Source organism: Clinocottus analis, unplaced genomic scaffold (assembly GCF_023055335.1).
Source record: "Clinocottus analis isolate CAN_PGR_092001 unplaced genomic scaffold, fCliAna1.0.p SCAF_13, whole genome shotgun sequence".
In the NCBI taxonomy this organism is placed as follows: Eukaryota; Metazoa; Chordata; class Actinopteri; order Perciformes; family Cottidae; genus Clinocottus; species Clinocottus analis.
Window position 1 is genome coordinate 2824684 of NW_027175854.1, and position 27930 is coordinate 2852613.

The 27930-nt window shown below is 41.9% G+C and overlaps 1 protein-coding gene across 2 annotated transcripts; it reads right to left on the bottom strand.

Annotated features, from left to right (window-relative positions):
• Positions 1–376: 376 nt before the first annotated feature.
• Positions 377–26036, bottom strand: LOC137783939 (E3 ubiquitin-protein ligase UHRF2-like). Of its 2 annotated transcripts, none has more exons than XM_068574299.1 (16): positions 25714–26036; positions 18136–18531; positions 16512–16831; positions 8884–9102; positions 8536–8645; positions 8194–8380; positions 7801–7924; positions 6065–6172; positions 5740–5844; positions 5527–5633; positions 5179–5341; positions 4867–5004; positions 4512–4746; positions 4141–4289; positions 3661–3759; positions 377–3564 (listed from the first exon to the last, which is right to left on the bottom strand). In XM_068574299.1, exons 1-16 carry the CDS (start codon positions 25864–25866, stop codon positions 3418–3420), a joined length of 2760 nt encoding a protein of 919 aa, XP_068430400.1. In that variant the 5' UTR covers positions 25867–26036; the 3' UTR covers positions 377–3417. The 2 variants fall into 2 exon arrangements, with proteins under 2 accessions (XP_068430400.1, XP_068430399.1); XM_068574298.1 differs by having other exon boundaries at positions 4141–4292.
• Positions 26037–27930: the final 1894 nt, after the last annotated feature.

Genomic DNA, 27930 nt, shown 5'->3' on the forward strand with positions numbered 1-27930 from the left:
CCCAGGTTTAAAGCAAAACAGCTGCCACCAGTAGGTTGGTGGAAAATATAGTAAGAATAAAAAACACTTTACTAATTAAAAAAAATAAAATAAAAAAATACATTAAAATTGTATTATATGAATAAACAGGATCAGCTGGCCTTTGTCAGAGAGCTGGCAATGAAATCTGTAAATTAATGTGGGAGTGGAGATCCTCTGCTGGACCGCTTTGGATCATTTCTGATTCAGATTTTCTTTTATTATCCCGACTTGATATTTTATACTAGAAATAAAAGTCATTTGCCTCATGTAATCTGTAAAATACAAGACAAAGAGAAGGTTTTTTTTTTGGAATCCAAATATTTAATAGGTACATATCAAGTATTATTATGACATGTATAAAATTTCAGATCACAATATGAAGCAATGAAACTCCTCAGACTGGCAAATGCTGCAAATGTTTGAGGTCGCCACATAAAAATGACTAATGATTAAAATAGAAGAGAAGCAACTAAAATGGTAGAAAAATGGCATACAGACATAGATAATAGTAAGCATTCTAGGAAAATTAAATGCAACTTCTCAAACGTTTTTCTTCAATAGGGTGCAATAAAAATAAAAACAACACAGCACTGAAGCCAAGCGTCCACAAGACGTCTAAAAAGTGTTAGTACTGTAGGTTCACTGAGGGCAGAGGACAGCGCAGAGAGAGGAGAGGGAGACAAGGTCACAGCAGAGAAAGAAACGAGGGCTATTAGCTTGCTGATCAACGCGGGGAGAAAATAACCTTGGAACAAGATTGAGCAACAGTGGAAGTAATGCACATCACAGTTAGCTTTAAAGACCAAAGAAGCATTTGTACTTGCATGTTGGAGATACAAAGAGAACAAAATCCTGAATGATTGAACAGAAACAAGGACATCACCACAAACAAAGAAACAGCCGGCCAATGAAAGGGGACCTGAAAGTCAACGGAGCTCGACACTAAACGTGGCTACGCCTTGAAGTTACCGGTGAACGGGATGAGGTCAATGAACGAGAGCTACATTTTCCCACCAAACCGACTCAAGTGATGAAACCGTTTCGGATCCATTATCTGGAATTCACTCTGACCTCGGGGAAGATCAAAGATCGGTGCAGACACTGTGCTGCTGATTTAGCTTCAGGGGCTATCAGACCTGCCAACCCTGGACATTTTATCACTATATCAGCATAAAAAAGGTGTAAATCTGTATCAGCCGCTCAAGATAGAAGAGCCCATTTTTAACTCGGGCTGTGTAATATTATATGTATAATATATGCGATGGTGTGTCAGATCGCACAGTTCAAAGATAAACGATAGCTAAGCACATGTGTGGGTGCAGTTTGCATCCTCACATGTGAACAATAAGCTTCTATCTTTCCGGCTGTTACATGATATTATTACCATGTGGGACTACAAAGCAGCACGAAAAAATCTGAACAAAAAAACATTGCCAAACTATTTGGGGAACATCGTACAAGAAATGTATTGAAAATAAATCATGTTTTATCCCTTTTTCATGTTATATTCTGGTAGATTATAAATGACTTGTCTTTCTTGATGTTTATATGTTGCAATTCATGTGAAGCGTCCCAGTGCGTTTCACAGATATGTTTCTCATTGGTGAGGCTGAATCCACTGGATGGTAACAGATAAGAAAGGTTAGGCATAAAATAGGGGCTAAAAAGTAGTGTTTAACAACAACTTTTGGTTTGTATCCAGTTCACAGCTGCCATTCAATTGTCATTTGTATTTTCATGTAAGACCTGATGAACAAATTAGTTCCTATTGTTGCCATTTTGTTTCACGATGAATCCACACTCTCAAACTGGTTGACTGATTATTTACATGAGAACATTCAACTCTGTCCAACTACTGTAGGCGCAGAACTAATCAAACCATAAAAAACTACATCACTATCCCAGACCAAGACACTACTTTTACATGTCACTCATATATGTTTATCCATATAAACATGAGCTGTATTATCCAGTATCGAGAATTCTGCTCCTGTTTTTACGTATTTCAGATCTACATCAGACCTAATCTACTCTCAAAGGTTTGCTGACTTTCTGGTTTTTCAGATTTAAAGTTACAACTATAGTGATGGTCATAATTCTAACTTCATCCTGCACATTAATATATTTGTATATCTGCCGAATGTTTTCAGTTCAGTGGGTTTGTTTGTTTGTCAGCGGGTTTACAGAAAAAATACTTGCTCGAGTTTCATGACGCTTGGTTTGAAGGGTTTAGCGTGGGCCGAGGTAGAACCCATTACATTTTGGTGGAGACCTGAATCATACTTATGGAAAATGGCCTAGTTCATATATTCAATGTTATGTTGTATGCAGGTGAACTGAAACACACGACCTATATATTCCCGTTTGATATATTTCCCATAGTGCGTTTGATTTGTATGCGTGATCAGAAATGACTGTCTATTCAGGAGATTTCTGAAGATATTTGCCCGTGACTTGCTCTTCAGACTCACGTCTTTGGTATGTTTATGAAGATTTTACTCCACATAAAATCTGGGAGAGTTGTGCCTGTTGATCACTCTTGTGTTCACTAACTATGTCAGAGAGCTGCAATCTCCCGACAAAGTTGTCAATTTGTTCTCTGAAAATTAACTGAAAGTACCCTGTGGCAAGACATTTGCTGTTCAATAGCATTTTTCCATGTGACTTGAGCAGCTAGCTAGCAGCAGATTAACCCGCAAAATGAATCAAAAGTGTGTCAAAGTCAAAAAACATTGTGCACTTTCCGAATTTTTCGCTTTCCATTAGAGGCCAATTCTCAGTCCCACGACCTCGTTGCTCATTCTGAATGTTATGCAGTGTTGGGAGTTATGTCTGAGTAGGATACTGCACTTACATGGAGCAGCAACGCTCATTGTTTGTGGTCTAAATACATACATGGCACACAAAATGCTTCTAGGTTGGCAGGAGTCTGAATGCTGATTTCATGACATTCGCAGGGAGGAATTTGCACTCAAACCGTGTGCTGTGTGTCAATTTAAAGAGCCAGCGAGGAACACAGTGGAGGGGTGAACCAAAAAAGTTAGCTAATCTTGAGGTGGCTAGTGGGAGGAGTGAATCGGGGCTCCTTTTGTGCGTTTGTGGGGACAGGAGTAGCGAGGATAAAAAAAAATGTTCTTGAATTTCAGGCTGGTGATGTTAATGCAGACAGTCCAGGTTTAACAGATGAGGTCAGTCCCTACTGAGGTTGTTTGTGTATGAATGATTGTATACATAAATGGCTGTATATGCAATATACATTTGCCCGTGGGTAAGTACAGTATGTGTGCGCAATGCATTTCAAAGTGGAGCTCTAGGTACTTGACGGTATACGCGGGGGTTGCACAGAATGGATGCTCATGTGCGTACGTGGTCTACGTAGAAATGGGATTTCAACCCTCATCGGCCCTTGCTGTAGCCGGGATAGAACTGGTCAAGCAGCACCTGAAGCGCCACGTTTTGGGACATGACGTAGTCTTTGCCCAAGTCGTGACGGCAAGCGGGGCAGGTGTACACCTGGGCTCGGAACGACCGCTGTAGACAAGTCTGAGGAGAGAGGACGGCAGGAGGGATTCACACACAAATGCAAGGACAGCGATGTTTAGCACTGCTAGCCACAAAAGGCATCCAGGCGGTACGCACCTTGCAAACATTGTGTGAGCAGGCGGTGGTGATGGGTTGGAAGGCCAGCTCCTGGCAGCACACACACATGAAGAGTGGCTCCATCTTCTGCAGGAAATTCTGCATATACATAGATATATATATAAATATATAAACATACAGACAGACACGGATGGAAGGAATGAAGTTGAAAAGGGAAGCGAGGAAAAACAGAAACATTTATATTAGAATTGTAGAAATAACTTTTTTTAAATATCTCGGTGAGAGTGTAATTTAACTTCCATGTTTGGCTACAGGACAGGATGTAAACCTGCAAATGTCACTTTGATCCAGTTAGAAGCTGGTTTGACCCTTATTTTCCATAGTCACAACAAACTTTTCAGCTGGACTTTGGACCTTCAATGAGTTCTCCTTGAAGAAGCTGCTGTGTGAGATGCTTTGTGATCACTTGAATAACCTGAGATGTGTTTGAGTGTCAGACTTCACGACTGGGATTAATACCTGTCCCTCTTTAAGGTATCCCATGGCTTCATCCCAGTTTTTCTTGTTGGCTGTGTCCTCCAGGATCAACTGCTGCTGCTGGTCCGACAGCTTGAAAGTCTCCTCTATCTTCACCCTTTTAGAGGGGGGCTCTGCCGCTGGTGACGACTCTGCTAAAGACACACAAGTAAGACTGAAAAGGGCTGCTTCTCTTGGAGAATAAAAGACAATATCGAAAATTGAACTTTTAAAATATTTCTATTTGCTTGGGGAAAATAAAACTTGGGTCGACGGCAAATATTCACAAACTATCTTAAAAGAAGTGAACTGCTCACGCCGTTCTCAGCTGTCCATTTTGTCTCAACAGCTTTAAGATCTGTAAGATCACCCACCACTCTCTCTGGCTGTGTTCTGCTCTCCGTTACTCTTCGGCTCCTCTTCTTCCACACTTGCCATTGGCTGCTCGTCTTCATCTTCCTCGTCATTCTCTTCTTTCTCCTTGAGCTTGCGTCTCCGCGGCCTCCCCCTCCCGGGATAGTGCTTACCACCGCGGCCACCGCGACCAGGTCGGGCACAGGCCTCCTTCTTTGTTTTGTTAGCCATGGCCGCCAAGTAGCCGGGCGGGTACTACGGACAATGGCGCGCATTAAAAACATATGAAGCACGACTAAAATTGCATTGAGCATTGAGATGCATTACATGATATCTGTCGGGTCTCTACATAGGCGGACAGACTCGCAGTCTAACCTGAACAGAAAGGCCCAGTTTTTTTATCCTCTCCAGTCCTTCAGGTGTCCACGGTGCTGGTTCCAGATCGTCCCGTCTCAGCAGGTACCGCCACACGAGGTAACCACACTTTCCAATCTCTGGCCAGTACTTAACCACCTAATTGTACACATAAACCAGAATAAGATTAAATATACTGCCGGGCTTCCCTATATTCCTGACATTTAACGATAACGTCGGTGCCAGTCCATACTTCTCAAGACGTCTCTTTATGCTAAGTCACTTTACGTGAAGTCAGCAGAGAACAGAAAACAACAAGATGCTCCTCCGTACCTTGTAAATACCGTCGTAGCGATTTCCCTCCTCGGGAGCGTATTTGCTGATGCGTCGCCCTTTGGAACTGCGCACCACTCTCACCGGCTTTCCAGCCCGCCAGTTCCTGGACTCGGCCCCGTCTTTGTCATTCAGAGGTGCATCGCAGTTTGAGGCCAACGCCCTGGAGAGAGAGTTATAGACACAAGACGTAATGATGTATGACGTTCGTCAAGTCTGACTAAGTATTAGAGATGTTGTGAATAATAAATTATTGATTGATTGTCAAGACTTGTATCATTCTATCAAGCTATCTTCTCATGAAGTTATCTTTAAAATAACCCTGGAGAGAAATCTGAAGTGTTGTACCTGTTCATGTGTGTCAGGGTCTGGTCAAAAGAGTGCTCGCCGATCCGTTTGTTTCCTGAGAGGTCACGACCCCCGCTGCCTGTGTAGGTGAACTCATCTCCCCGGTCCTACGGAAAGGTCGTAGTGACCAGAACAAAGTGATGACGTGAAATCTGCCGACTTCTCACGTCACAGAAATGAATAAACATTTGGTAAAACATACAAATAACCCACCACTTCGTCTTCGAAGCCCCCGGCCAACACAAGCGAATAGGAGCCATCGTTACTGCGCCCGTGGATGCCACCAACATGCGGCCTGTGAACGCCTGCCTCGCTCACCTGAAGTGTTAGTCAGATAAAGGAAAACAGCCGAGCGGGCAAAAAGCCATTTATGATATTGCCAAATATTATACACCGGAAAAGATATGACAATACAATCCATAATATTTCAATACAGACGGTAAAGAATCAGATGAGACACAGGGGACTTAAACTGTTATTTTTTCCTTTTTTATTATTATAATATTATTTTGTGATGCACTATCAGCTACCCGCTAACCTGAACTCTGAATTTCCAGGTGGTTCCAACAGGAACGCCGGGTATGGGTCCATAGTGGTTTGATGGAACAATTGTGCACTCCTTGGTGCGCCCCACGCAGGCCATACCCTGCAATTACATCAAGAGAGACAAAGACTTTGAGCTGCATGCATATTAATACCATCGCATTTCCCCCAGTGTAAATGCCTTTAGATCACTTTTGAAGATTGTTTACGAGCAGAGCGGCTGCTGTGTTTCACTTTCAGAAGTCATCCTGTTGAGGAGGTACGCAGGATTATAAATGTGAGGAGACAAAGAAAAGTATTTTATTTTAAGGGTTATAAAATTGCAATAACGTGAAAGGCTAGAATAAAGGCTGTGTGACTCACAGCACTTAAATGTGCCCAAACACACAAGCGGGGCTGTTTTCAATTAGTCCAAAGAGAAAGGGAGCATTCTGGTAAAGAAACACGTTATTTTCCGTTGGCAGTTCCAGGAAAATGGCTAAGTCATGCTTAATGGCATTGTTCACATTACACCATGGAGCAGAGCGTCAGGGAGCCCCGTAATGTCTCAACACGTTGCCACGAGACTCCAAGGACATTTTAACGGTAAGCTTAAAAAAGATGAGCGGAGATAATCTCAGTTTGTGCCAGCTAAAAAGCCAAAATGTAAATTTAACCACAATAGAACAAAGCGGTAAACAAGGTCTTCCTTGGTTATGTTGTGATGATTTGAGAAGAGTTTGACAATCAATAACCCATCAATATTCATACTAATGTCAGCATTTGTACAAAGTGCAATGACTGAAGATCAAACCAACTGTATTAATAAACCCCGGGAGCCTGGTGTAACATTATGCAGATATAAAGTAGCGTTGACAGGACCAAAATCTGATGGTTTGATTCGAGACAGAAAGCTTTGGTGTACTGAGAGTATATTTAACAGAGCTACAAAGAGGTACACACGAATCCCTTCACATGAAACAAACCGTTTACCTCAAAAACAACACAATACACTGAGCAGACTACTGACCTATACTAAATATTAAACACATAAAAGATACATTGAAGAACAAACCAGTTTGCGGCAAGTAAATGGAGTAAAATGTGTGTGATGCATTAATAATGCACTGACTGGGTGAATCAGTTATTGAATGGCTCCTTTGCTGCTGCTGGTGTGTACTATAAGAACTATATGTTACAAGCTGCTGGTATAATTAAAGTAGAACAAGTTTCTTACAGCAACATGTATGTAGAAGTATTATTTACCACAAAATGCAATAGGAGGAGGTCTACTTCTTCTTTAAAGTCACTGTGTGTTTTGAATTCATGAAGCATAACACTCAATAGGCATTTGGTAAGTAAAAACATTTAGCTTTTCAAAAACTATAAACGATTATTAAGTATTGATTGCTTGCAGAAAGTGTTACAGTGCAAATGTGATTCGTAGAAAATAATAATGCTTCTTATATCGCTTGTCCGGAGCATTTTCAGGCTTCCTGAACCAACGGGCAAGAGATTGCAACGTGTTTCTATTATTTTGGAGGATTTTTTTTTTTACACAAACTGCTTTTTCATATTTATTTACACATCCTCTGCTCCTTCAAGACAACTAGAGGCAAAAATCACAGGCTTTCTTCTCTCAGGCTTCTGTCATAATGTACTTACTTTCTAACAGCATCGGTGTCAGAGTCCACCTGGTGTGCGTGTGTGTGTGTGTGTGTGTGTGTACTTTTAGGTGCCCTTGGGTCTCACCTTTCCCCAATCCCTTTGACTCTCAGTTGTCGCTGAAGGCATCTTGGCTTTCTTCTTGCTGGCTTTGAGCTTCTCTCCTGCCTTCACGACCTCGCTGGTGTCGTTCTTACAGGTGGGACAGTACCTGACACAATGAGAGGAAATTATTTCTGTGGATGTCTGCGGTTCCAAAAAATAATTCCTGTTTGGCAGAGAATGCGCTGAAGCCTCTGCATTAGATAAACTCACACCTGCATTATGTCATTATATTGATTTGAACCTCAAATCACTAATTAATTACCTCACTTCAGCTCATGCAGAAAAACTCATTTATCAACCTTTTGAAATAGATTGTGAAGCGCACGATGTTGTGGTTAATTGCTGAGCTACACTCTCTCTCTCTCTCTCACTCACCAGTCCTCATCATCTGGGATGGTGGCCAGCGGCGGGTTGAGGCAGTAGATGTGGAACGCCATGTTACACTCGTCACACAGCAGCTGCATGTGCGCATCCTGCTTCCCGCCACACACACAGCAGGAGCAGAAGCGACACTCTACTTCAGGGTCAGCCTTGCAGTGCTTACACTCCGGCCCGCTCTTCCCTAAAAGAAAGAAGCATTCACACGCGCATGCACACTTGAAGATGGCATTGAGGTACGGAGCACTGAAAATATACCCTCGAAAACTAACATTGACATGTTTTGCCCGCTCTTTTTATTGTGCGTGTTTGAGTGTGTGTGCGCGGTCCGGTGCCTACGTTTGAATTGTCCATCGGAAGCTGAGAGTGCACGAGCTCCTGGGGTCTCCATCTGGTAGATTTCATCCAGAAAATGAACTTTACAATCCGCGATTACATCTCCAGGACCCCTGGATGGGAGAGACGAAATGAGAGCGAGACGGAGAGAGAGAGCACAAGAAAAGAAAACCAGAGAGTGAAGATGAAAAGACGTGTTATTGAGCGTGGTACAGAGAGACTGAGGGAAAGTCCCGGAAAGAATCGTTACACTCTATGTCCAAGCAGACGTTCTGATGAAGAAAACAAAACCGCAATCATCCCCCCTATGGCCAACACGTCACCCTCCCGCCTAAGAAGGAAGATCCTCACCCCAGGAGGATCTTGACTCTGAGCTCCTTGTTGGTGCGGGAAGCTTGGTTGACGGTCTGAATCTCGGCGTCAAACCAGAAGCCCCTCTCATCTGGTGTCTCCATATTGTAGTTGACCATCACATGCATGCCCACCTGGAGATCGTCCCACCGCAGAAGGGTCCTGGCACGTGGTCTCACATCCACCGGTCGCACCTCCACCACACCGTTCTCTGGGTAGCTGGAGGAGGAAGAAGAGGGGGGAGGAGGAAGGGAGGTTAGGGTGTATGAAAGCCTTCGTGCCTGCTGTCGTCACCTTGATTTTCACATTACTGTCTTCTCCACTCAGAATACAGCGGTTTGGAGGTTAACATAATGGTTACAGGCACTTGGTGAATTTCTTTTCATTGAAATGTTTCACATAGCCCACATGAAAGTATTCGCTTCTTTATACATAAGCTACGTGAGACATGAGGGTTGAGCTTCCACGGCGCACTTGACATCTTTTATATTTTAAAAAAGGTTGAAAGAGTAAAACCTTGAGAACAAAATTCAACAATTTTAAAAAGCAGCCATTCAGACGAGTGTGTTCTGTAAAAACAGATGGATGTGAATAAAAGCTATTTAACAGCTCGATGCATTCATTCACATACTGTTCCAATTATCTGCAATACAAGCCTCTGTGCAGGAACATGCAAGTTCACACAGGCACAGACGGGCAAAAACTGGATTTTGCACAGAAAGTCAAATACTAACCTGACAGACCTATATCCGTTTACTCTAAATTAAATTTAACCCTCTGATCTGCCTTCATCCGTCTGAAGTAGAATACAATACAAATGGTTTATTATCACAAAATGATGCTCTTCTATCAGTTTGAATTGCTTCAAGGTTTAAGCACATTTAAAGACAAGGCCAACAATATTATTATGTCTTTACAATGTGGGCAAAACAATATTCTTATGAGTTTGCTCGAATTTGGACAAGTCTTTTCCAGTCATCAACATAAAGACAGGAGAAAGCAGCGTCATTCGACTCGCTGTACTCTCTTAACAAAGTCAAACATTTACAAAGACGAGGAAACGGAAGTCTGGTTCGATCAGACTTGAGTTATCTTCCTCCTGAGCATAATTTCTGGGAATTGCCGACCCAGCTTCCCAAGCCAAGTGCAGCAGAGCGAGACACGGTGAGGTGACTAAAGATCAGCCAGGACAAACAAATATGTAGTAATGGCAGGATAAGGATGGATAAAACATCCACATAGATTCACTGTTTTAGATATTTAATGTGCAAGACAACGTATATGATATGTATCGCATGATAGAAGGAACAGTATTTCATCGGGATGTAAAAATTAAGAGAAGAATCCCATTTGTTTGGGAAATTAGAGCTAATTGGCATCAGCAGATTAACGGAAGAAGTCATAATATGGCATTTTGTTTTTGGTTCAGTTTAGCTTCTTAATGAAAAAAAAGACTATTTTTAAAAAAAATATATAGCTTCACCACTACAGGAATCTAAATTAAACCTGTTACCTGAGACAAATTGTTTGACAGGTCTTTTTTTAAGGAATATTTAAACGTTTTGCCTCCTTACAACAATGCAAGTCCTGGCGTCTGGCTGTCAGCCTGAGGTTGGCAGCAACCAACAGAGACTCCAGAAAGTTTACTGCACTTGGCCAAGAAATACTCTGGCACATAACCCCCTGTGAATCCCACAATGTGCTGTTTTTACACCTTGGTTTTTGGACGGATTAAACAAGTGAGCTTCAGAGGTGTGAGAAGGAAGATTTTGTTACATTTGAACGGAGCCAAGCCAAGCCCCCATCTTCTCTCTGTGCTAAGCTAAGCTAAACTAGCTAGATTAATATTTATCATACAGACATTAGAGTGGTATGAACTCAGGATTAAGACAATAAATACACGTGTGTCTTGTTGTATTGATTGTGAAAAGGGCTTTTGCTTGATAACCATAGCACATTCTGTGCAAATCAAAATGTTCGTCCTGAGCCAAAAGAAAATATTTAAAAAAAAGGTGAAATGTCTTCTTGTCGAGCAAACTTGGAGTGGAGGTATGAGGTTAATTGTGCAGGCGTCCTGCCTGCCAATCATCATTAACTGTAAGGATCAAGCCCGACTCCGAGATGAAATAACAGCTTGCTTGTTTGCCAATAGCTGGAATTATGCTTACAGATGAACAATGTGTTAGCCCTGAAGTTTAACTACACAACAGCCTGCACACTCAGGTCCACTCACACAGCTGGAAGTGACGGGGTAAGTAGAGAATAGTGTGCATGAGCGAGCAGTTTTTCTGTGTGTGCGTGTGTGTGTGTGCGTGTATCTGTGTTTAAAGGAAAGCTGAGGCTAAAACGGGTACTTTCTCAGACAGACTGCATAGAAACAATGATTTTATCCAGTCCAATTATGCACCACTTATGGACACGGACAAGACTGCGCTGCATATCTTAAGCCATTGTAAAGCGACAGGAGAGGCCCCGCAGAGGCACACTGTAAAAGCGACACACAACTCGCGTCCTCACAGGAAGAGAAGGCTGGGGCACAGTGCAGGGATTTACTTTTTTAGGACCAAGAGATTACTGAGGTTTTGGGTAGGGTAGGGTGTGGATAGGGGAGGGAGGGGGGAAGAGGGGAACACAAACACACACAGACACACACTAACATGCACACATGTATATACACACACATGCGCACGCACACACAGACAAAGAATATCAACTTTGGAGCACAATGGGACTCAGCATGAACAGAAGGGGAACACGGAGGAACACAAGTACCAGAGTTTAAGACCACACAAGTACAAGGAAGTACCGTCCTGTACTCGTCCACTGGCTCTACGTCAGACAATGAGCATCCACCAACGGAGGCCCAAGATGAATTAATAATATAGTAAAGTGAAATACTGCAAGCTGAAACATCTTCCAAAGCATGATGAGATATGAAATAGATGTAACATTTTGTTACGTCAGTGAGGACGTTTAGGGACAGACACTTTGAACTACACTGACTGCAACAGAAAAGTAGGATGTAATTCCTTTCATAAACATATAAAAAAGGCCACAGAATCACATAATGGCTGCATTATCATCATCTTCAGACTGTTTGTTCCCAGTCTCAGCTCAATATGATGCAAACTCTCAAATCTCTACTACACTCTTGACAAGTAGAACCCATTACCATCTGATCCTTCTTAAGGCTTATTGTTGCATATGAGGATGTACTGCTTTCTTTGAAAAACACCCCCAGAGTAACAACCTGAACTGCAAGCCTTAGTGAATAAAGTACAACATTGAAGCATCAGTGTTAAATCTCCACAGTTAGCTGACTATCCGCCTCCGCTGTCAAAGTGGTTAAACCCAGCGCCTACTATTAAGAGTGATGTCCCTGTCGCTGTGGGAGGAAGGAAGAACCAGAACAACACGTCAAAACTCTTATCAATACCTCGTGGAACTAAAATGTAGAAACCTAGTCAATCAGTAGTGAAATTGAGACCACATCATTATCTACAGAGGAGCTCTTACAGCCTCTTCTGTTATGAAACCGTCATTAGCGGCTCGTGTGCTTCGCCGAGATTCCTGTGAAGAGGGAGAAAGGCAACAGAGAAAATTAGAAATCCTCAATTTGCTGATAAGCAGCCGAGTTAGAAATACTCTGACACTAAACAAGCTAAATGTAATTGCTTCAACAGTAGTGAGGTGGAGAGACTGCAGTCTCTCTCAACCTCGGCTTTGTCAGTAATTGAGGCCACAATGTGAAACTGCAACTTCTTAATAAATACGTGTATGAATTACTTGACTCTTAGGATGAGAAATGTTAAAGTTCAGTTATGTGACATGACATCAGAAGACAACTTCAGGTATTAAAAGGGCCAATTTGCTGATTTACACCCTGAATCCTATTATTCTAAATGTCACACAAGGAATCTCTTCAACTCGCTCCAATTTCTATTTCTCCGAAATCCATGTAAGCGAACATAACTTGCGGGGATTAGCTGATTGTAGAATACACTCTCATACAACGAGGAACACTAGAGTCTGACCCATGTTGAAATTTTTGAAGCTTGTGGCGCCCCGGCTGTCCTGGAGACGGCCCTGGCCGACCTCAGCAGACAGTTGCTGAACATGGGAGGTCAAGCTGACGGCGCCCACCTGGGCCCTGAAGCTAGAGACGCTCATTCGGTCTCTTTTTCCACAGCAGACATCCACCCTTCCTCATTTTGGTTTTGCACCGTCAACACCTCCACAGCACACATTCATGCATCGCTTCCTTTGCTGATATTGCTCATCATACATCGTATATGGCTTTTGAGTTAAACATAGTTCAATGAATTGCGTTGGTTTTAAGTACAACCTTGTGTGGACTCCCTCCTTGTCACATTCACTGAGCCAGATTGGGTTTCCCGAACCAGTTTGGTGAGGTTAAATTTAGTCTTGGTGTGACAGGAGGCTGGATTATTGTGCTGTTTGATCAATCTGGCTTGTGACCCTCGTGGTTTGTTGAAGTTGAACTGAGGCAGGGGCCGGGGGACAGATGCAAGTGTGTTTGGTATTCGGCATTGTGACTGAGATTATCATGAATATCACGTAATAATTTCATGGTAAAAAAGTAATCTCATGAATACTCTATTACGACATAAGAAAATAATTTTCTTTGTCATTTCTCAAATTTGGTTAATAAAGCCATTATGTGTACAACTTAAAAGATGTTATAATTGCATGGTGATTACACAACAAAGTGACAAAGGCTTGAATGTAATGAGGCAGGGTCCGATGCAGACCACCAAGGGGCCTTTTTCACAGCAGACAGTAGAAAAAAGAACAGGTGTTATTAATTATTAACATTAATGCTAACGGACCCTGCAACTAAAGCAAATTAATTACACCTGTGCTTTTCCATAGTAATAGTATACTAGACTGTATATTATCAACTATTTGTATATCTTTATATTCCATATGCTAATACCAATTAAACTTAATGAAGTTATCCATGTAGTATTTGCCAGTGCTAGGCATTAAGATGAAATGTCTCTCAGCGTATCCCTGCTAATAAAACAATTTCAGCTTCATTGCAGCCATGCTCAGATAAGAGCAGGCTGGTAAGATCTCTTTCACTGCGTACATTTTGATCCTGGCTAATTAGAAGACAGAGCCCATTTAAGAAGCATTTAAGCCTCTTTTTTAAGCAAAACCTTCCCACAACACTCATTTTAGTTTACACAGCTTCCTATCAAGTGCATTAAAAACAACAATCTGGATTTGAGGTGCAGAGATCCACGTGGCAATACGCCCTTTTCACCACACACCTTCTGACTTGCTCCTGCAATGAAAGCACAGGTGTACTAATAACATTAACAATGGCTACATTGTAATCAGATGTCCAGTAAACCACAACAGTGAGCCAACAACACCGGCACCCTTAAACTGAAGCAGCTGAATGGAAATGAAACAGCTGTTATCAATTTGACTAATTACACCTGTGTTTACCTTACTGTGACATATGAAATTGGCTTCCATGGGGCCAACATCCCCAACATGTACGATATATATATAGATATATATATATCTATATATATATATATATATAGATATATATATATGTGTGTATATATATATATATATATGTATGTATATATATATATATATATATATATATATATATATATATATATATATATATATATATATATATATATGTATACATATATATATATATATATATATATATATATATAAATATATATATATATATATATATATGCATATATATATATATATAAATTTCTTTAGATCAGCTTTGGCAAATTAATTGACTTTGCGGCATCATTTAAAAAAACAGGACGACCTTCTTCTATTTGCATATAACAAATAAATATAACGTCTACTTGAAAGAATATATATATATATATATATATATATATATATATATATATATATATATAGTCTATATTTGTAACTCTTGCCACAGAGAATCTTAATCATATGTTAAGCTCGGCCAAGATTTAACCAGGAAACCGTATCTAAGAGTCTTGTTATGGAGCAACAAAACACATTATACACAACTGTGCCATCTCAGTTCCTGGTAGCAGCAGAGGGGAGGATCTCAACATATCCCTGATTTTGTGGCTCTTTACGTTCTGTAGAAAAGCCTCATGCAAAAACATGGCAGTTCCTTTTTTAGGGCAGGTTTTCAATCTCAGACGATGCAGGCAGGTGTTTAATGGTGTGTGTGTGTGTGTGTGTGTGTGTGTGTGTGTGTGTGTGTGTGTGTGTGTGTGTGTGTGTGTGTGTGTGTGTGCGTTTTCTCTGGCAAACAAAATTATGGAAAAAACCAGGAGAGGGTTACTACGCATTTAGTAGAAAGCTAAATGAATCACGCCGCACTAAAACAGAAAGCTGACCATTTCAATCTTTCATATTTGTAGCAGCGTCTTCTCAGAAGCACACAAAACTGGGGTTGTGTATCTGGTGAAGATGCAAATTTACAAATTTCTGTGGCATGATGTTTAAAACTAGTGAGGCACCTTTGTTGTCATCCGCATCTCACTCTCGCTCCCTTTCCTGCCTCTCGAGTGTCAGCGATCACGTAAAGCGAATGACGAAAACGTTAGCCGGAAAGCACAATCTGAATAAACAAACAAACCATTTAATAATTTGAATTACTGAATCAAAGTATAAAGGGGGGAGGGCATACAATTATGTATTTTATTGGCTCGTCCCTGCAGGAACACTACTGTCCCGTTGAATATGATGAAACAATCCCAATAACTGGGATTTGGAAAAGTGTCAAATGGGAACGATGTAACACATCTACTGCTCATCAACCCTTGATGCCGTTTCGCTGGCATAACATCCGTTACACACACACACACACACACACACACACACACACACACACACACTCACACGTGCGTGTACAGGCACACGCTATGGTAGACGCAGCGAGGAGGCTATGTCTCACCGGTGGGATGTTCACAGCAATTACAGACAAAGCTGAAGGAGGCGAGCAACGAAGTAATGCTCCTGAGAAGTCGCGAGTTACCATGGAAACATCGGCTTCTGAATGAATTTGCTAGAAAAGGAGAGCGCGAGAGAGATAGTCCAAATTGTAGCAGTAACTGCGAAAAAAAAAAAAAAAAAAGAAACCCTCTCTCCATCCCCTGAACTGCCAGGAGAAAGCAGAGACTGCAATTCCCAACGGACCGAACCAGCGTTAGTGATGCTTGCAGACACCACGCACACACACACACACACACACACACACACACACTCTCCCCCCTTCCCCCTCCATTAAACACCTGACACACAACAGCAGCACGTGCAAATACATATTGAACATTATGGCATAACTGGCCAGAAGGAAACCCTATTTTCTGCTTCATGCAAAGAAGAAAGCACTCCTTCGCACTTCCTGGTTGAGCCGCAGCTCTGCACATCACAAACCTGAACAGCATTTTAACATCCAGAAGGATTTTTCACCAGACCAAAATGCCGCACTGACGCCGAGCAGACGGCTGCCGAAAGTTCAACTGTGCAATTTTAATAAGAAACTTGTGATGATGGGTTTGTTATCACTGCAACAGAAATCAGCTCAGCTGCAGCAGGAATACTCTCCAGCGAAATGAGCCGTCACTTACTCGTCATATTTAATGTGGTAAACTACATCCTCTTCTCTCTCCTTGGTCTCTGTCGCTGCTGTAGAGTCCGTCTGAGAGGTGGAGGCTCCGTTACTCTCAGGGCTTAACACAACGTTATTCCTGTTACTGTCTGTGGTTTGGCCCTGGCTGTGGGTCTGTCCCAGATCGGCCTCCAGCTTTCCATTAGTCCTTTTTGGGGGCCGACCCACCTTGCCCTTTGTGGGCGTTATCTGTCCTTTGGGAACGCGTGTCACATTTTCGAGGCAGGCCTCAAACCAGGCACCGATGCTGACGTCTCTGCAGTCCACCAGCTCGTTAATCTGAGAAGACAAAAAGACACAAAATAACACCAGTTCTTTTCTATACCCACATGTCAGTTGCTCAAAGAAACACGCCATTTAAACTATTTGCTACACAACTTTTACTTTTAAGCATTACATAGAGTATTTGATTTTTTTCTCGAGGATTCTACCAATTCCTATAATTGTCAATGCGGCTGGATAATACATTTTCAGATTTGAGTAGCTCCAAGTCTTTCACGGTCAAAATGATTTCACTTCACAGTCACATAATACGTGTATTTGTGTGAATAGTAGTTCAAGTTCGACGACGAACATGAACGACTATTAACTTCTAACAGCATCCTGGAATCCTGCAATCGGTGAAACTCAATTTCACCGATTGCACAATTTGGGTTCATGTGTTCCTCTGTGAAAAAACACATAAAAAAAAGTCGTAAGTGAATGCGTAAAGCCTTTAGAGGCAAGTGACCTTGATATCCAGTGAAGCTGCACAATTTTCAACTCATCTACTTTGCTACAGTATTGATTTTCGTGCATGCTGGTCTTTTGGCATACAAAAAGAATCCAGTCTTACTAATATGATTCTCAGACGAGCGGGTCAGCCAGCCTGCAAAGCTCAGTAGAACACAGTAGTTGACTCATCAATGTTTGGGTTTTGACTGCAGTCTATTTAAAATCTGTAAATTTGTTGTAAAATCCTGTTTCTTACGTGTGGTCTGTGTGCGACTCCCTGGCAAGAATAGCCACATGCTTGTGTGTAGGTCGTTAGTCCTAATGAATTAAAGGCATGTCGGGTATCTATACCTAAGCACAGAGCAGTTTAATAGTGAGAACGGAAGAATGCATTCGGCTGGAGTACTGAACAGTCTGAGGTGCTCCATCACAAGACTACGCTCGTAAAAAAAAGAAGAAGAAGAAGAAGAAGAAAAAAAAAGAAAAACGCCAAATGCTTAAGGGAAACTTAAATTGCGGTTGTGTTGGTCCTTTGACTTGCTATGTTCAAAATAACACTATTACACACTGCGGTTTAGTATTAAATACAGATCTAAAAAGGCACCATATGGTATAAAACCTAGTCTGCAAAAGCATGAACACTCATGTACTTAATTAAGCTGAATAACACCCAGAACACTTTTTTTGTTCAGCATCCAATACAGAAATTAAGTGGACTTTGGATTAACAAGGTGGTTTGGCTTTTTCAACAGCAGTAGCACACAAGATGATGAAGACGACAGAATATCTTTTTTAGCATTAAATACTCTGTAGACACTTCATGCAAAACCTTTTAGATTCTTCCTAAATACGAACACTCTCATCCTCACCTTGTACACACCGATTCCCGGGTCGACGAGTGCGTTTCTGCTGGATGTGGGCGGTTGGATGTCCGACGCCAGACTGGAGGACTTGAACCCATTTTTGGTACTGGCTGAGTTACCGGTGGCGCTGCTGTCCGGCTTGGTTTCGTGACCAGTGCTGGTCGTGACGCCGCTACTGTCATTGTCTATATTGGTGGAGGTTTCCATAGCAGCGGGGGAGGCGGGAGCCGGGGAGTTGTGGCTTTCTGACCTGGAGTCAGAGGGGGGGCCTGAACTACAGGCCACACCAGAGGAGTCCTTTGTGGCGGGGCTGTCCGGAGGGTCGGTCTGTGAGCGGATCAGCAGCTGGACGATGTCATTGAGTCCCACGTTGTAGTCAAACAGCGTCTGTCCGTCTTCCATCTAAATAGATACAGAATGAAAAAAGCCACTGACGTGAATGGATCGACACACAGGTGCAACATGCTATCACTGTGCGTAGTGCTGCAACATTTACACAATACTCATTAGTCGTCCAATGGCTTGTTCTCATTTCTAGACATAACCCATCAAAAGCATTCTTTTTTGTTTTAATATTTTAAGCAAATATATACATTTAAAAGCTCAAACACATGTTTAATGATTAACCATCACACTTGGGTTTGCATCAATAATTGTAATATAGTTTACCAAGGCGTCAATTTGCCCAAAGATGGTCTGTTTGGACAATTGCACACATATTCATCAAAGCATCTTTTTAATTAAGTTTTTTCCCCAATTTTCTTTCCTAATAATAGACATCCATGTGGTATGAAATGAACACCGCTGTGTAACAGACTGCCCTCAGACAAAACACACCCGGCTGCTTGTCAAGGACAAACAAAGAACACAGAAGACAACATTGAGCACGGTGAGAGAAAACACTTATGTATTGCTTCTCTACTCACCAGCGTACAGACAACATTAAAATACACACACGGCACTTCAATAAATACACTGGCCTTTAAAGGCAACAGCAACAACAGCATATGCCGCGTTCTCAAATGAGCGATGTGAATAAATGCATTTAACTGTGCATCCAAGTAAACCCCTGAGCAGATTTTTATAATGTATCATTTAGGGGGGAAACAATGGAACATTTGGCACTTAAGATCGGTAAAATATCCCCACTGATCACCACATTTGCATTGGTTTGCATCTCCAGTCCAGTAGCAATGGATGCTGAACTGCAGCTTCCGCTGGAATACATCACACAAAAAATAAATAAAAAGAATCGAATGCATGAATTTAGGTGATAGGAGATGTAGCTGGGGGAAAGAAATGACTGGGTTGCTATGACAACCAAAAGAGAGCACCCCCACCCCCATGAACCTGAATCATATACACAATCTCTGTCGACACCAACCCGCCGCCGCCATCGTCAGCGCGACCCTTTCAGGCAGCGCGGCGTACGGGCATCAGAAAACCGTTCTCTTAAAAAAAAAAAAAAAAAAAAAAGCTGTCTCTTGAAGGAACGACGAGGGCCCATTAGAGAACCACGTTTAATCTTCTACTGCAACCGATCTTCTGTTAAGTACACAATACTGCTACTGCCCGAGGAACGCAGCTTATTGCAGGCCCGCCGACTCAATACAGACATCAGCGATTCATTTCAGCCCTCAACCGCACGAGCCCCATTGTACTGGGGAGGCAAGCATGGCCGCCGCTCGCGCTCCCTTCTCTTCTTCGTTATTTGACAGCGAGGAGGAGAGCGGTTGGAGGCGTAGCAGAAAAGCAGTAGAGGGAGCCAGCGCAATTTCCCCATCCCTCCCTGTTTTTAATAGTCTCATGAAATTTAGATCAGAGGAGCAGCGGTGCAAACACAGCCACACAGTGGTGGCTATATACTCACCTGTCTGTTTTTCTGTGGTAGTCTAGCTCAACATGTCTTTGTCCGTCTCTCTGCCTAAACTCCTTTGCTACTCGATACTGCATTAAGAAAAGCAAGGCAAACAAACACACGTACAGACAAACATCCCACATGGATGATTGCTGGTTGGACCCGAAGCAGGCAGCCTCTGTGTTGAGAAGGACTGGGTGTAGATGGACGGAGAATTACGCAGACGGATCTGAGTACCACAACAACACACAGTAGAATTCCATTCACCGCACCAAACCACATCAATGATATCAAAGCTGTGCCTGCTTTCCACGGCGCCTTCTTTGTGTGATCAGCCTCTCACTGCGAGGTGCGACAGCCCTGACATCAGTAATAACCAGCTGAATAATCCCTCAAACAAAGAGCCACCATCTAAACAGGCAATGTCAGAAAGAATGCCTGATGTATTCATGGAGGTCACGATCTCTATCACAGAAATATTGTCTTGTTGACTTTCTCTCTACCGTGTAGGACGAATAACATCAAGGATATGCCGTTTTCTCCATCGTCATAAATAATGCAGATTAATCAGAAAAACACAGTCTGGTATCTTCATTGTGTGACTCGGTGATATGTGTGTTTCAGAGAGAGACCCGATCACACGTCTCAACAAAGCTTTTAGACGAGCCAAACACAATTAACTTGAAGCTTTCTCAAAAGACTAAAACCAATCAGAGTCAAAACTCCACGGCACTGCAACGCTGTGTTTGTGTCACATTGTTGCTTTAAATATAATTAACACCTCTAATTTCTCTGTTTGGACAGGGAGTCTTTTACATACTCATGTATTATTGCAACAGGAACCAAAGTGTAATGTACAAAATGTTTAAAAAACATCAAATAAAGACAAGACAAAGGCTGCTGAGCGACTGTAAAAACATATTGGAAACATGTACACGGACACATGGTTTCACCTCACTCTAACTATTCTATACAGCCGACATCAATGATGGAACAAATGTGTTAATATTATGGTAACGCTGCAGCCAATAATACACATCGTAGAGCAGAAACGGCAGGTGAGGAGAGAGTTGGCTCTGACATTGCTTTACGTTTTGTTATTGTACCACGCTGTCACACAGGATCTAGGCTAATTGCAAGGCTTGAAAAGCACTTAATGCAGACATTATTCTGAAATCAAACTAACTAAGCAACACCTACGTATCTATGGCTGCATAGCATTGAGAGGATACATTATTAAGCCATTAAGTAAAAAACAAAGACATCATGGCGGCCCATTAAATATTGGCGGCGAGTTCGAACATGGGGCTTATCTGTGTAACCTCGAGCTGGACCGACGTTGCTAGCGGAGAGGAAATTTCATACCGGCTCCGGCAGGCCATCCGGACCCCTTACTCCTACACGATTTCCTCATCGCCCTCGTCGCCGCCTACAGACAGTGTTAGCAAAGAGCTGAGCCAAATAGGTCAGATTTCCAAAAACAATGACACGGGGTGTGTCTGTGAGCCTGCAATCTACCAAGCTTCCATCTCTCACAAATTATCTGGAAAGGTGACAAGGGTTGCTTTTTTCTTCCGTTTGCAGGTCTTGATTTGATGTTATTTCCGACATTTGAAGTCTTTTTGTTAACAATATAACTTTGACCTAATTGTATTACCGCTATTGAGTTGCCATAAAGACAACAACCCTTTCCTTGTTTGTTTTTTTGTTCCCTAACTGATTATAGTTGCAGTTGTTATCTTGGGTATGTTGTTATGAAATGATCAAAATTGTAGTGTTATATGTTTATTTCCTGCAAACGTGCCATTATTGACAGAAGAAAGCCAAACTCAAGAAATGTGAGACAATTGGGTACATTAACCTGGACAGTCCTTCAGTAATCTAAGCTATAAAACTCTACAATATAGAGGGAAATCCTACTGGTCACAAGGCAGATGTAAGAGCTGACAGTTAACAGGTTGGACATTTTACCACTACGTAAGCTAAAGCTTCTGCAAGAAGGTGTGGCAAAACTTTCAAAACATGGGGGAGTGTTAGAAAGCTTGCATTTGTAGTGGAGGTTTAGTGCCTCCTCTCTTTGTCTTCGCTCTTTGTCCGGCCTATCTGTCAAAGAAGGGTGTGACTGTGTGCATGCATGGCTGCAGCCAACTCCACATCGCCTGAAATACCCCTGTGCAATCCTACAGCTTGGCAATGCCCAAAGAAAACACATCAATCGAGGAGCCACAACATCAATGCATTTATAATCAAATTGTAACGATATCTATGTAGGTCACAGCGACTGCCTGCGTGAAAGGAGGCAAGCCAATACAGCTTTCCTACAGCCCAACAATAGGCAACAGCGAACAGTGGAGGACAGCCCAACCATTTAAACATGTTGCTGCCCCAGCAGGGAAAAAAAAACACAAGCGAGCGACATACTTGAAGCACACAGACGCAACACAAGTGGAGACCTAAACTATTCCATAAACAGGTCAAACCTCTTTTTAAAATTAGTAAATGAGACGTCTACCACTAAATTGATAGCGGGCGTTGAGCCGAGAGGCTGCAAGGACAGTGGAAGGTGTTTGTGTGTGTGTGTGTGTGTGTGTGTGTGCGTGTGTGTGTGTGTGTGCTCGTGAATGCGAGTGATATGAGACATTGCTCCAAGTGAAACGGAGACACAATGAGGAGGGCACAGGCAAATTGCAAAACCCATAAAAAAAAAAAAACACCGAGGCAAAGTTGTGTGGCTGCTGGCTTGAGACCCTTCTGAGTCAAGGGCAAGCATGACTTTGAACTGGAGAGGCAGCGTGCGCAGCGAGCTGGAGGGAAAAACAAGACGCCATTTTGAAAAGGAATTAGACTGAGTTATTCTGCCACAAGTCTAAATCCTAACAGAGCGCAGGCCGTGCGTGTAAGCTAGTGTACAGTCCGCTATGCGTCTCTGGCTCATTCCATGCATTGCTTAACGTATGGAAATCCCCTAATTAACCCTTTCCACTTATTTTCCAGTGAAATGAAGGAAGTGCAGGATTAACTACACAGGCCTGGGTTTTGCAACCACAGCTCCGACAGCACACGACAACTCCAGCATGCACGGCAGATAATGCATCTTTAATCATCAAGCAAACGTAAATTAACTGACTATTACTGTTGAGGAACAGTCTTGCTTTGTCAAAGGTGTGTTGGAGTTGCATGGTTCTGTTGATTTTGGAGAAATTGCTCAGAACAATGTGGGAAAATGCATATGCATGCATGGGCCCTGGTGCAAAAAGGTGTAACACCATATCTCTTTTCAAATAAGGGTTTCCCTTTATTAAGTTTGCGTTTCATGAGCATTCTAGGAATTACCATCTCTCAAAACACTTGAAGTGTCTTCCACTTCTCCATTCTGCAGTACATGCAGCATATAGAAACTCAACCCATTGTGGCCCGTGTGACTTTAATGCTCTTGAATGCAACTTCATTGTCTTTTACTTACACAACAGGAAGTGGGTGAGACAACTTCAACATGCTGAAGACCATTTATTAAGGAATTTCTTGGTCAATAATACTGCCACATGAATGAAGGAAAGTGTGACGAAATGTAAACAATGTGAGATCAACACATCATGTGGGCCGTGTGGTTCCTGGGGCTTATCTGCCTGGCTGAGTCACACTGTGTTAATATCAGCTTTGTGATGTTATGCTTTAAAACTAAATAAATCATGGCACCAGTGTCCTGTCAGCAGTGCTTCTGCTCATTACTGAACAGATGGTACAGTGAAGGCTTCCACTAACCCTTCACACATTTTACACTCTAAGATATGGTGGGTCTCTCTCTTATATTCAGATATTTTTTTTATATACTGTGTGTTCACATATTTGAACTGACGGAACATGAAGAGCAAATGAAACAGACTTCTACTTAGAATGGACTCTTGTTATAGTACTGCACTACATATGAGGGTGCAGGAAATAAACCACAAGCTTTGAGGCTGCAATGCACGCTGCATGCGACAATCTGCCATGAGACACAAACATGTGTGTGCATGTCAGGATGGCAGATTACAGTTTTCATACCCTCGTCTTCACCAGCTGCTGAAATTTAAAAACAATAAACTTACTTTAATCACTATGTGAGAGAGAGAGAGAGAAAGTACACCAACATCTGTTCACAGTAACACATGAATCATCTTTCAGTAATAAATGGAGCACTGTTGACTTTTTAACAATTTGCTGCAATTCGAGTCGTATTGTAGGATGTAGAAAGATATTCGTGTTGAAATTGTAATAAACTTCTAGTCTACCCTGATGATTTACGACGGAAAAAGGTGGGGATGGGTACGAAGGACAAAAACAAGACTGTACAGTGCAATTATTGCAACATTACAAAGTTATACTACATATCTTCAACCATAATATATCCTATTTATAACTGTATTGCAAACCACATTAAATTCACTCTGATCTCATTGTATGGTTTGTTTTTTATGCTCTACAGAAAAGTATAAAAATATTTGACATACATGCTGTGACAGAAAATAACATCTTCCCACAATCAAATCCCAATATCTAGAATTTTACAAAATACGATTATATGGAGAGACAAAGTGCAGATATGAGTCTAGGCATAAACTATTGAGCATTACTTTAGGCCACACTACTGAAGTAATCAGACAGCTGCTATAAACCCAAACCACATTGAATTATTGGTCAGGTCGTTCAGCAGATATATTTTTTAAAAAGCTATCTAACTCATTGATGGGGTTGAACGTAACTGAAGCAGAGAGATACAAATATGTCATATTGATTTCCCCTTATTTTATATAAATATCACATTGTTGTTATGGTTAGAATTGAACTATTAATATGTATTGAAACACTGACTGTATCATATGCTACTGAAGTCAAACTGAATATTTGAAAAAGTCCTTTGTTAAGTACAAAACATGCCCAGGAAGCATGGCACTCATCCTTCTGAATCTGTGTGTTATAAAGTGCTACTGAATTGTCAGGATAATAGAAGACAGGTAGCCATCTTTATAGTCCGTCCTCACTGTACAGTGTGCGTACGGTAGTGACGCCAGGGTGTAAACACTACACTTGCTTTTTAGATGTCGGGGCACGTGGAGCCACGAGTCCCTCCTCTCTCAAATTATCATTAACATCATCATAACACACCACATGCACGAGCCTGGCGGGCTCACTAATGGACTGAGTGCAGTTGCACAAGTGTGTTAAAAAACAATACAAAAACAGAAAACGCGCAATTTGATACATATATGTGGATGGTGGTTTTTACATGTGGACATCCAGCTGCCGTTAATTCGGTTTAACGAGTGCTCTTCGGTGAGGGATAGGCTCTGGTTGTTTACTCTGCACGACTTTGGTTTGCATGTGGAAACGGAGGGCGACGTTATTCCCTTTCTCTCGCGCGGAAATGTAAACAAACACGTCTACGTAGGTGAGACATTTGTTGCATGCAGGTTTCCTCAAGCGCAAACCCAAACAATGCATGATGGTTCCGTTATACGAGCACACGTCCATGTGAAATCGCAGTTTTTCTCGGGGGGCTGGCGCACCGCGTACCCCGGGCTCTTGCGCAAGAACTATTGGCGAATTCCTATCAAAACAGGAAGCTCGCATGGGTCCGAAACGGGCTACAAAACCAGAGGACCACTCACTCTCCAGGAGCACGAAACCGTGCCAAAACATCAAAAACAGACTGTTGCATAACGGGGCGACACAAAAATTACGTTTACCTGCTTTCCTCGATAGAATAGGCGCTGCTGCTGTGGGTTTACACTGAAGATGTCCTGTATTTTCAACCGTAAAGACTCAATTTTGGTCAATCTAGAAAGATCCTCCACGGTTCGCGTCTCCTTCCCGTCTATAGTGCGAACCTGGATCCACATTGTTGCACCGCCCTGTTAAGCCTCAAATAAATAGCAGATGAAGCAGTATGGTGGATGCGAGTACTGTTTTCCTGGGGTCAAATGAGATAGAATTGACAAATATTCAGGGCTCCATTGCGTTTTCCTCTGCAGAGGTAACGTCGGACTGGCTCGCGCAGGAGGTGTCTCACATGAGGTCGCGGCGCCAAGCAAATCTCGCGAAATAACGTTCAAGCGAGCATAGCTTGCAGTTAAAGGCACAGCTCTCCCTTTCGTGGAAAACACTCTGCACAGTCGTGTCTGAAGGCCTCGACCGTGCAGCTGCAGGCAGCGAGTACAGTGGTGCCACTACTTCACAATCCATACCAGCAGTTATCAACCCAGTGCAAAGCATTTGGGGTTGAAAATGCTATGTATGGGTGTAAGACAGGGACCAGTAGTTCATTATGATATGTTCTTTTTGTCAGGACCCTCACTACAAATCGCAAAAAATAACAATAGAAAGCAATCACCACACAGTGAAACTGGGGCCCACTTGGTTCGGCTGGTAAGCCACTGTTAGTAAATTGTATATTATAGGATTATAACAAGTCTCATGTCATTTGTCCTCACAATTATATAACTGCAGCACATCCACAGTGTTGTTGCCATAGTTCTAATAAGAAACAGTTAAAGCGTACTAATACTTGATTGATTTTGAAGTGCTGCAGCCTGTTCTGCAGCCTGTTTACAAATCATGTATTGGTCTTTGGCCGAAATACATGGCTGATATGCCTGAAAAAAAACTAATAAGATGTATAGGAAGCAGTCAGCGTGTAGGCTTTACATTTTTTCACATTGCTTTCACGGGTTCACCCTATTTCACAAAACCGGCTAAACCTGCTTTCTGTATTCTGCAATTATATAAACAGGTGTAAACAATTTGTGTGTCTATCCTCAATGTGAAATGTGTCCCTCAATGTCTCCTGTTTCCCTGTGCCTTTGAATAATTTTGTCATGTACTTTTATTTAGTGCAACTTACTATTCCACAGAAACTGTATGCTGAGCGATCTACTCTTTATTTTTTAATTGTCTTTCATGCTTTTAGTGTTTAGGTTGAAGAAAGTCATTTTACAAATAAATGACCTTTTGTATAAAAGGTTTGCAAAAAAAATCACTGTACAATTATTCAACCAGACAATAGAAAGAGACAAGTGAGCAACAGTTGAACAAAAATAGAAGAAATCACTGGCCTTTAGTAACAGAAACTTAGCACAAACATGTGTGTTATTGGTAAAGTGCACATTAATACACCATCAATGTTCCTTAAGCTATTCTTAAAACAACACAATATAAATGGATCACAGAAATCAGCTGAAATTACTGTAGACAGACATATCCCAGTTGAAACCCATTCAATCTAACCACTGAGTAGACTGCAAAGTAGGTCTTAATTACTGAAATACAGTGTATCAGTTTAGCATTTTTTCACATCATAACATATTGTTTCTACGATGATATAATGATGAATTATTAAAAGATTAAAAGACTAAGAATTAAAAGACCAATACAATTCCAATTAGCAAATCTTTTTTTGTAAACTGCCTCATAAATCTGCCTTTGCCAAATTATATAAAAGCCTAGAACTAAGACACTGTAAGTCTTTCCCTCGAGCCCACTATCATGGGATTGGCTCTATCCATATCCCTCAATGTATTAATGCACCCTATTGCAATGCACATCAGGGAAGAGAAGGCCTATATTGGACTGAAACCCCCTTGCCAGACAATACCTCCTAGCTGAGCTGAAATCACTGTAAAGCACATGTCTCTCGTGGCATAACTGCTTAATTAACAGTTGTCCCAGCTGGAGACCTCCTTGATGGCCCACTGGCAAGTATGTTCAGAATTATAGGCCGACATCTGCACGCTTCCCTGATGATATGTTTTCTGCATTAAGATCATGTGACTTAAAAAAAACAAAAAACATTAGTTATATTAAAACAATGTGGGGTGCTATACAATGTGGTGATTATCAACTAGATATCCCGTCTCAAACTTCAGCAATGTAGGTCCACATACAGCAGCCAAAACAAAACACATGGG